Raw genomic sequence first — 10882 nt, 5'->3', positions numbered from 1 at the left:
AAAACTATGTTATACATATTATAATAGATGACATGTTTAGGTGTAAGTTCAGATACATGAACACAGTTCTGAACAATGAATGTTTAGTGAACTTTTTAGTGAAGGCAATTATTTTATTACTATCTTCCAGTTCAATATACAGAATAACTTTCAGACTCTAAATTATTCATAGCTCTACAGAAAAAGGCCAAATGTCAAAGCACGTGGTTTTAACTCATACATGAGGTTATGTTGTCTGTTATTCTAACACTGTGTCAATCAGATTTTTCACTTGCTGTGAACTTGACTTTCTGTTCTCAAAGAGAACACACCTGTCGCCACACTGTTTAATAATTTCCCTCAGACCAGGATGGCCCTTATGCAAAAACTCCTCAAAGGTTATTTCTCCCTGCTGCAGGTCGTCTCCTCTGGTGAACAGTACCACTGTTTTTTCTTTAACTTTACTCCCAAAAGCTTTTTCTAATTTACCCACTATGTCTCTCTCACCATCTGTAAATCTGCTCACATGCATCACAACTAAATAGACACAAGGTTCTGACTTGCAGAGCTGTTTGCATTTTTTAACATGTTTGCTCTTAACTGATGATTTGATTTCATCATCAAAGATATCTGGAGTATCAATTACAAACAGGTGTAGGCCATTTCTCCTTGTTTCTGCCGCCTGGCACTCTGTGGTGATCGGCTTTGAACTCGGTTTAGAAATGAAGCTCTTCTTTCCAAGGATGGTGTTCCCACTGGCGCTCTTTCCACTCCCGGCCATGCCCAGAAGGACAAGGTTCACTTTGGTCTCAGAGTGCTTTCCTGCATTGATGAATTACAAATCGAAAAAGGTACTTTAAATCAAAAAAATTACTTTTTCTGAGTTTGTATGTATCCTTAAATTTCATATTCAATAATAAGCACCAAAATTAAAATTATAGAGAAAGACATGACATAAATTACTCCATTTCAAATATTATACAGTCATTTTTGCCCCAGTACTGTGTAATCACTTATAACAGCCTTTATATTTAAGCTAACATATATGCTTTCCTAGTTTGTTCTTCTTCAGCAAGTTTCTGTAGTTCACTGAAAACCTGCTGCATGATGCAAGAATTGAAGAGGAAAAAATCTATTGAATTACACCTACACCAATCAAAGACACAGACCTGAAGACAAACTGCTGTATAAGTTTGTGTCTCACCTTTTGTCTCAGGTTGATCTTTTAACTCAGGATTTTCATCAGAACTGTAACAGAAGAGTTGAACCTCGTGAAGTGATTAGAAACTGTGTTTATATCATCAGCTGATCATCTTTTTAAATCAGTGAACATCATTAAAGAATATTTCTGTTCAGTGTGAATTTCACATAAAGTTTTGTCAAATCCAGAATCTAGAAGTCTCCATGTTCACATTTACCTGTTGTTCCTTTGTCCTGTTTCTTTAGTTTCATCCATGTTTTCTGGTGTGTCAGTCTTGTGATCAGTGTTGCTGGACTGGATCTGATTTTCTTCTTGATCAGGGTGGTCTGTCATGTCTGCTGAAGCTGTCTCTGTGTTCTCACTCAGATCTTCTTTCTGTGGCTGCACAGGTTCAGGTGAAGACTCGTCCTCTATGATCATTAAAGACATGTTATGGTGTGATTCTTAGATAAACCTCATCACATTGTGTTTTAAAGTCTGCTGTGCATGTAAGCAGATGTTTTCATGTCCTTAAGAAAAAGGTTTTCTTTTTCTTTTTACAGGAAATTCTTGACCCATGTGCCTAGCAAAGGTTAAAACTCAACATTACTTTTTTAAAATCTGAAATTCAATTATAAACCTTTACATTTAAAAATATTTTCCCGCTATTCACATACGTATTAATACAAAGCAAAGATTCTGATGTTAATGGAATACAAACTTTTTGGCACAACTCACTATGAGACATGGTTCTTCAATCCAGAGACGGAAGACCTGTGCGGTGTCTCCAAGCTCTGCTGCTCTGTGTCTCTGTTATATGAACCTGTTATGCAAATACTGAAGGTGTGCCTGTTGTAAAGCTGCTCATAAAGAATGTTTTGAAAAGAGGCTCTAACATTCATCTCTCTCACCTGCGTAGTTAGAACATTGAAAACAAAGTATGACATCATCTACAGCAGGTATACATTATCTTTAAGCTTCTCTGTTTGTAACTGATATTATATGAAAAGTCACATTGTCTTTATTTTCATTCATACGACATTTGAGAAATATTCAACCAAATTTTGGAATTGTGTTTCAGGGACATTTTCACGTTTATCACATGACTTGGTATTGTCACTATTTTACTAATATTATACCAGTTTAAAACCAGTCAAAATAATAACGATATTGAGAGTTAATTACACAGTACATCAAAAACTGGAAACGATGTGTTCATGACATCCAACTCTAGTTTGTCCAATTCCACAGGGGTGTCTTACAACTCTAAAAAACCCACAAATTTTTGTTGTAAGAACAGAAACATTCCCTCTCTTCAGTCTTCTTTCTATTTCCAAAGCGATGTCAATATGTAGTGTTTCTATGTGTATTATGTATCTCATGGTAATCATTGTGCCATACTGTAATTTACTCAATGTTTGATTCAGAAAATGAAAGTTGTTTGTTTTGAAACTAGAAAAAACGCTGTTAAATCACTATGCAGGAAGTAAATTGGGAGGCTCAGCTGTCACACTTGTCATAAAGAGAAGAACGTACCTTAGATACTCTGGATGGTTTGTTTTTGTTGTTGTTGATTTTTGGGGGCGGGGGGTTAACGACAAACAACCAAATTCCCTGAGTAAAACCTACTGTGATCATCTAAAATTTGCCCCAATCAGTACTTAATCCTATCTCCAAGTAGTAAAATACAAAGAATCCACAGCGTCTTAGAAAGGAACAAGGATGTTGCCCTGGGACTTTAGCAAATATGACAGAAAGTTGAATAGTGATGTGGAAAAGCCTGTAACACCTAGGGGATTTCACCCCAAATATTTTTTAGTGACACTTGTGTTGATGTGATCATAATGAAACACAAACATTCAGGAAGCTTTGTTAGGCAGAAATACTTTCTTTCTTTCTTTCTTTCTTTCTTTCTTTCTTTCTTTCTTTCTTTCTTTCTTTCTTTCTTTCTTTCTTTTTCTTTTTAAGAAATGTTGGCAGCCAGAAGCAGGAACTTCTCTGCAAAGATTTTAATCAACAAAAGTGCCATTGCTTGTTTTCAATTCATGTTGACTTTCACCATAGACAGTACAGTTTCACTTCAGTATTATTTATAGATTATTTTAAATCTAATTTAAATATTTTTTTTAACCCACTTTTGTGAAGATAGTTCTTGAAATCTTAAAGTATTGAAGTATCTCTAAAAAATCGTAAGTGATGTGCCATCGATTAAGAAAAGTGATAAAGTAGTGACTAATATTTAAGCATTTACACTTTGAATAATAATTTTATTAGAGTATTGCACACTACTACATGTATAATATAAGATATGCACAACATAGAAGAGTCACCTCGACGGGACAAGACTTAGCGGTTCATCTGTATCTAAAGGACAAAGGTCAATGTTTCGAGGATGTTTACATTTTGGACCGAGAAGACAGATGGTTTGAAAGAGGAGTGCAAGAAGCCATATGTGTCCACTGTGAGTGACCATCTTTGAACAGAGGCGGTGGGCTGCAACATCAACTGTCTGCAATCTTATAATCCAGTTTTGAGATCCCTTTCCAGACACCTTAACGCCCACTAAAACCTTGGCCCTTTGACCTCAGTAAATGACGATATGGTGGGGCTAGGTTTGACAATGAATTGACTGGAAACCTTTGCTCTTTGTGACCCACACCCATTTTTACACCTTGACTCGTTTGATTCGATAGAGGATCATTAGGGAGTTCATGACCCTCTTGGGGACACTGCCATAGGGTTTAAAATCTGGGACTCTCCACCGTTTGCGGTGGAAACACTCTTATTATAACCCTTTTATGTGGCATAGGTAGGAGCTCAATTTCTATTTTTATTTCAAATTTTATGAAGAGTTGTAATGCAGCCACATGAGGTTGGAAAGCAATTAAATAAACTAAGTTTAAAGTATTAGTGAAGGGAAAGAATGACTCAGCAGTACTGAACTGTGTGGACCAAAGAACAAGATAAATATTAAATCGTTTACAGGGAACTTTCTGCTTCTCTGACATTTCTTTCAGAGTATTTCCTTCTATCGAACCTTCCTGGATGTTTGTGATTCATTGTGTGCTCATCAACACAAGCGTCACTGAAAACATATACTTAAGACACTAGTGGGTTTCCACCTACAAGTGTTACAGGTATTTCAACATCAGTATCCAACTTTCTGTCACATTTGTCCCAGCCTTATGGCAGCAGCCTTATTCCGTTTGAGGAAGCTCTGGACTGTCATGATGGCGTTAAGAGAGTGTCAAGTCAAGTCAACTTTATTTATATAGCACAGTGCTGAACAGAGGGATAGTATAATCAAATTAAAAGAATTAAAATAGATAAGATAAAAAACCATTTTCAAAACAGATGTATGACATCCATGTATAAAAAAAAATCCCTTCAAGCTTCAAGCTCGGGTCCTCTACCAGGGGCCTGGGAGCTTGAGGGTCCTGCGCAGTATCTTAGCTGTTCCTAGGACTGCGCTCTTCTGGACAGAGATCTCCGATGTTGTTCCCGGGATCTGCTGGAGCCACTCGCCTAGCTTGGGAGTCACCGCACCTAGTGCTCCGATTACCACTGGGACCACCGTCACCTTCACCCTCCACATCTTCTCGAGCTCCTATCTGAGTCCTTGGTATTTCTCCAGCTTCTCGTGTTCCTTCTTCCTGATGTTGCTGTCATTCGGAACTGCTACATTGATCACTACGGCCGTCATCTTCTGTTTGTCTACCACCACTATGTCCGGTGGTTATCCACCACCATTTTGTCCGTCTGTATCTGGAAGTCCCACAGGATCTTAGCTTGGTCATTCCCTTCGGGGCATCTCCCATTTTGACCTCAGGACTTCCAGGTTATACTCGGCACAGATGTTCCTGTACACTATGCCGGCAGATTGGTTATGGCGTTCCATGTATGCCTTGCCTGCTAGCATCTGCTGTTATGTGCTGGATTGTCTCTGGGGCATCTTTACACAGCCTGCACCTGGGGTCTTGCCTGGTGTGATAGACCCCAGCCTCTATGGATCTTGTGCTCAGTGCTTCTTCCTGTGCTGCCATGATTAGTGCCTCCGTGCTGTCTTTCAGTCCAGCTTTGTCCAGCCACTGGTAGGATTTCTGGGTATCAGCCACCTCCGCTATCTGCCGGTGGTACATACCATGCAGGGGCCTGTCCTTCCATGATGGTTCCTCGCCTTCCTCCTCTTTCTTGGGTTTCTGCTGCCTGAGGTATTCACTGAGCACTCGGTCAGTTGGGGCCATCTTCGTGATGTATTTGTGGATGTTCCTTGTCTCATCCTGGACTGTGGTGCTGACACTCACCAGTCCCCGGCCTCCTTCCTTCCGCTTAGCGTACAGCCTCAGGGTGCTGGACTTGGGGTGAAACCCTCCATGCATGGTAAGGAGCTTTCTTGTCTTGATGTCAGTGGCTTCTATCTCCTCCTTTGGCCAACCTATTACCCCAGCAGGGTACCTGATCACGGGCAGGTCGTAGGTGTTGATGGCCCGGATCTTGTTCTTACCGTTCAGCTGACTCCTCAGGACTTGCCTGACCCTCTGCAGGTACTTGGTGGTTGCAGCTTTCCTAGCGGCCTCTTCATGGTTCCCATTCACCTGCGGGATCCCCAGGTACTTGTAACTGTCCTCTATGTCTGCAATGTTGCCTTCTGGTAGTTTGATCCCCTCAGTTCTGACTACCTTCCCTCTCTTTGTTACCTTTCGACTACACTTCTCCAGTCCGAACGACATTTTGATGTCATTGCTGTATATCCTGGTGGTGTGGATCAGTGAATCGATGTCTCGTTCACTCTTGGCATACAGCTTGATGTCATCCATGTACAGGAGGTGGCTGACAACTGCTCCATTCCGTAGTCGGTATCCGTAGCCAGTCTTGTCAATGATCGCACTGAGGGGGTTAAGGCCTATGCAGAACAGCAGTGGGGACAGGGCATCTCCTTGGTAGATCCCGCACTTGATGGTGACTTGTGCTATGGGCTTGGAGTTGGTCTCTAGTGTTGTACACCACATACCCATTGAGTTCCCGATGAAGGCTCTCAGGGTCCTGTTGATCTTGTACAATTGTAGGCATTCCAGGATCCAGGTGTGGGGCATTGAGTCATAGGCCTTCTTGTAATCAATCCAGGCAGTGCACAGGTTGGTCAGTCTGGTCTTGCAGTCTCGGCTGACTGCTCGGTCTACCAGTAGCTGGTGTTTTGCACCTTTGGTATTCTAGCATTTATGTTGTACCTTGTCAATCTCTAGCTGTGAGAGCAGTCCCTTCTTTCGAATGTTGGAACACTGAGCTACTAGTTGTTTCGCCGTCATTGTGGATGTTGGGTATCGAAGAATCCATAGGTCCCTCATCCTATTCATGTAACCCCTTCCGCCAGGGTTACTTGTGTAGTAGCATTCCAACAACGCCCTGTTTTCCAACAACGCCCGATGCCTTCTTGTTCCAGTAGCCCTGGTTCCTCAACACCTGACGCGGACCTTGTTGATCCGGGCCACGTCCGAGCCGGCATGCCTTCATATTTATCTGTCTCGCTCATATCTGTGGTAGGCTCGCTTAGCATAGGGGGTCTAGCCTTAGGACCTTTACTGGATACAGACGCCCCGGGCGGGAATCGAACTCGCGATCCTACGGAGCCCCTCTGATGACATGGTCCAAAAAATAAATAAATTGTGGCCACAAAATACTACTTCGTGTCCTCGAAATAGTATAACGTGCCCACAAAATACTTATTTGTGGCCACGAAATACTATTTTGAGGGCACGAAATAGGTATACCGTGCGCACAAAATGCTAATTTGTGGGCACGAATTGGGTATAACGTGGCAACGAATTACGCATTTGTGGCAACGAAATAGATAACGTGCGCACATCATATTGATACAATTCCTGGACAGCTGCGTAGAGACATAAGCATAAGAGTAGGCTAAACCTACACACCATGGACAGAGACAGTATGATTCAGTTTTATTTTAGGCTGGGAATGAGCTATAAATGCATTTTGAAAAGCCTGGCAATGCAAGGAACCATTATTACGGAGAGACATTTAAATAGGATATTGAGAGCCCAGTTGCTGTCACGGTCTGTGTGGCAGACCGTGGGTGTGTGGGGAAGGAGGACCCAAGATGCAGGACTCTGTGATGCAAACAGTGCATTTATTTACAGTGGAGTAAATAGTACACAATTCCCCGTGCATCTCCAACTCCCATGCCGTGTCTCCTTCTCAGTGCCCGTGCTCCGTGTCTCCGCTCCCGTGAAACTTGTGCTCGCTGCTCTCCCGTTCCCGCACTCCTGCTGGAAAACCACAAAGGCAGCCGTTAACCCACAACTCAACAGCGATAGACTTAGCATGCACTGACTTTGCTGGAAACACTGACGGGTAGTTACTCAACGATCCAGGGTCGAGGAGCTCTCAGCCACACTGCTTTGTAGCTCCTCTGACAAGGCTTGATCGGCGCCAGGTGTGTGTGGAGATCCTTGGGTGTGACCGGTCAACTGGCAGGGCCACACCCACCAGGCCTGAAGGTGCCTGTCACGACCGCGCCCACAAACACACACACACACACACACACACACACACACACACACACACACACACACACACACACACACACACACACACACCTGCCAAAACACAAACATGGAGTGCAGGAAAAGCAGCAGAGCAGAACACACCCATATAATATAATAATAATAATAATCATCATCATCATAGTCCATACTGCTCACGGACCCCGAGTCCCTGGAATTGGGTCCATGACAGTTGTTTTACAGGGTTACATCCTTTACATCCTGGACGCCAGGATAAATTTTATTGTCAACCAACTGCAAGGGCCTGGGAAGGATCACGGTTATCGGTCAAGTGTTTCGTGCCCACAAATTAGCATTTTGTGCGCACGTTATACCTATTTCGTGCCCTTTAAATAGTATTTCGTGGGCACAAATAAGTATTTCGTGGGCACGTTATACCCATTTTGTGCCCATGAAGTAGTATTTTGTGGCCACGATTTATTTATTTTTTGGACCATGTCATCAGAGGGGCTCCGTACGATCCTCTGCGCCAAAGGCATGTAGTCTAACCACTATATATATATATATATATATATATATATATATATATATATATATATATATATATATATATATAGGTGCATAAGAAATACAGCAAACTGTCTATACCTGAGGCCTTGGAAACTGCCAAGCAAAGACTCACAGCCTTGGCTAGCCGCTTGAGGAGGTACACCAGAGAGATAGAAGGCAGGAGAATAAACCAGCTGTTCTCCACAGAACCAGCAAAGGTGTACTCTCAGTGGCAGGGGAACAATAAGAGAACAGCACCACCAAGGCTGGAGACGGAGCAATACTGGAAGAGCATATGGGAGAAGGACGCAACCCATAACGGCAATGCTCAGTGGCTAGTGGATCTGAGGGCAGACCATAGCGACCTCCCTGAACAGGGACCAGTAACCATCACAGTGGCAGATATCCAAGAAAGGGTCTCCAGTATGAAGAGTTGGACAGCACCAGGGCCCGACATGGTTCACGCCTACTGGCTGAAGAAGCTGACTGCACTCCACGAGCGTCTGGCAGCACAAATGAACCAGCTGCTAGTTAACGAGAGACACCCGGAATGGCTAACCGAAGGTCGAACGGTCCTGATCCCCAAGGACCCCAAGAAGGGACCGGTCCCATCCAACTACCGACCAATAACCTGCCTCAGTACTACATAGAAGCTCCTGTCAGGCATCATATCGGCTAAGATGAACAGGCACATGGGTCAATACATGAGTGGGGCACAGAAAGGGATTGGCAAGAATACCAGAGGTGCAAAACACCAGCTACTGGTAGACAGAACAGTCAGCCGAGACTGCAAGACCAGACTGACCAACCTGTGCACTGCCTGGATTGATTACAAGAAGGCCTATGACTCAATGCCCCACAGCTGGATCCTGGAATGCTTAGAATTGTACAAGATCAACAGGACCCTAAGAGCCTTCATCAGGAACTCAATGGGGATGTGGCGTACAACACTAGAGGCCAACTCCAAGCCCATAGCACAAGTCACCATCAAGTGCGGGATCTACCAAGGAGATGCTCTGTCCCCACTGCTGTTCTGCATAGGCCTGAACCCCCTCAGTGAGATTATTAACAAGACTGGCTACGGATACCGACTACGGAACGGAGCAGTTGTCAGCCACCTCCTGTACATGGATGACATCAAGCTGTATGCCAAGAGTGAACGAGACATCGATTCACTGATCCACACTACCAGGATATACAGCAATGACATTGGAATGTCGTTCGGACTGGAGAAGTGTAGTCGAATGGTAACGAAGAGAGGGAAGGTAGTCAGAACTGAGGGGATTGAACTACCAGAAGGCAACATTGCAGACATAGAGGACAGTTACAAGTACCTGGGGATCCCGCAGGCGAATGGGAACCATGAAGAGGCCGCTAGAAAGGCTGCAACCACCAAGTACCTGCAGAGGGTCAGGCAAGTCCTGAGGAGTCAGCTGAACGGTAAGAACAAGATCCGGGCCATCAACACCTACGCCCTGCCCGTGATCAGGTACCCTGCTGGGGTAATAGGCTGGCCAAAGGAGGAGATAGAAGCCACTGACATAAAGACAAGAAAGCTCCTTACCATGCATGGAGGGTTTCACCCCAAGTCCAGCACCCTGAGGCTGTACGCTAAGCGGAAGGAAGGGGGCCGGGGACTGGTGAGTGTCAGCACCACAGTCCAGGATGAGACAACGAACATCCAAGAATACATTGGGAAGATGGCCCCAACTGACCGAGTGCTCAGTGAATACCTCAGGCAGCAGAAACCCAAGAAAGAGGAGGGAGACGAGGAACCATCATGGAAGGACAGGCCCCTGCACGGTATGTACCACCGGCAGATAGAGGAGGTGGCTGACATCCAGAAATCCTACCAGTGGCTGGACAAAGCTGGACTGAAAGACAGCACAGAGGCACTAATCATGGCAGCACAAGAACAAGCTCTGAGTACAAGATCCATAGAGGCTGGGGTCTATCACACCAGGCAAGACCCCAGGTGCAGGCTGTGTAAAGATGCTCCAGAGACAATCCAGCACATAACAGCAGGGTGCAAGATGCTAGCAGGCAAGGCATACATGGAACGCCATAACCAAGTGGCCGGCATAGTGTACAGGAACATCTGTGCCGAGTATAACCTGGAAGTCCCGAGGTCAAAATGGGAGATGCCCCCAAGGGTGGTGGAGAATGACCGAGCTAAGATCCTGTGGGACTTCCAGATACAGACGGACAAAATGGTGGTGGCTAACCAACCGGACATAGTGGTGGTAGACAAACAGAAGAAGACGGCCGTAGTGATCGATGTAGCGGTTCCGAATGACAGCAATATCAGGAAGAAGGAACACGAGAAGCTGGAGAAATACCAAGGGCTCAGAGAAGAGCTCGAGAGGATGTGGAGGGTGAAGGTGACGGTGGTCCCCGTGGTAATCGGAGCACTAGGTGCGGTGACTCCCAAGCTAGGCGAGTGGCTCCAGCAGATCCCGGGAACAACATCGGAGATCTCTGTCCAGAAGAGCGCAGTCCTAGGAACAGCTAAGATACTGCGCAGGACCCTCAAGCTCCCAGGCCTCTGGTAGAGGACCCGAGCTTGAAGGATAAACCGCCCGCAGGGGCGAGATGGGTGTTTTTTTTTTTTTTTATATATATATACAGAGGCAGACTCTTATATACACTTATT

General features: G+C 44.5%; 1 protein-coding gene across 1 annotated transcript; it reads right to left on the bottom strand.

Annotated features, from left to right (window-relative positions):
• Positions 1-238: 238 nt before the first annotated feature.
• Positions 239-1609, bottom strand: LOC146380785 (GTPase IMAP family member 7-like). Its single transcript, XM_084939958.1, has 3 exons — positions 1398-1609; positions 1184-1227; positions 239-801 (listed from the first exon to the last, which is right to left on the bottom strand). Exons 1-3 carry the CDS (start codon positions 1607-1609, stop codon positions 239-241), a joined length of 819 nt encoding a protein of 272 aa, XP_084796084.1.
• Positions 1610-10882: the final 9273 nt, after the last annotated feature.

Source organism: Perissodus microlepis, chromosome 9 (genome assembly GCF_051167445.1).
Source record: "Perissodus microlepis isolate ML-2025 ecotype Zambia chromosome 9, ASM5116744v1, whole genome shotgun sequence".
Taxonomy (NCBI): Eukaryota; Metazoa; Chordata; class Actinopteri; order Cichliformes; family Cichlidae; genus Perissodus; species Perissodus microlepis.
Note: the sequence above shows the minus strand (reverse complement) of the source record. Positions and strands in the feature narration are given on the sequence as shown.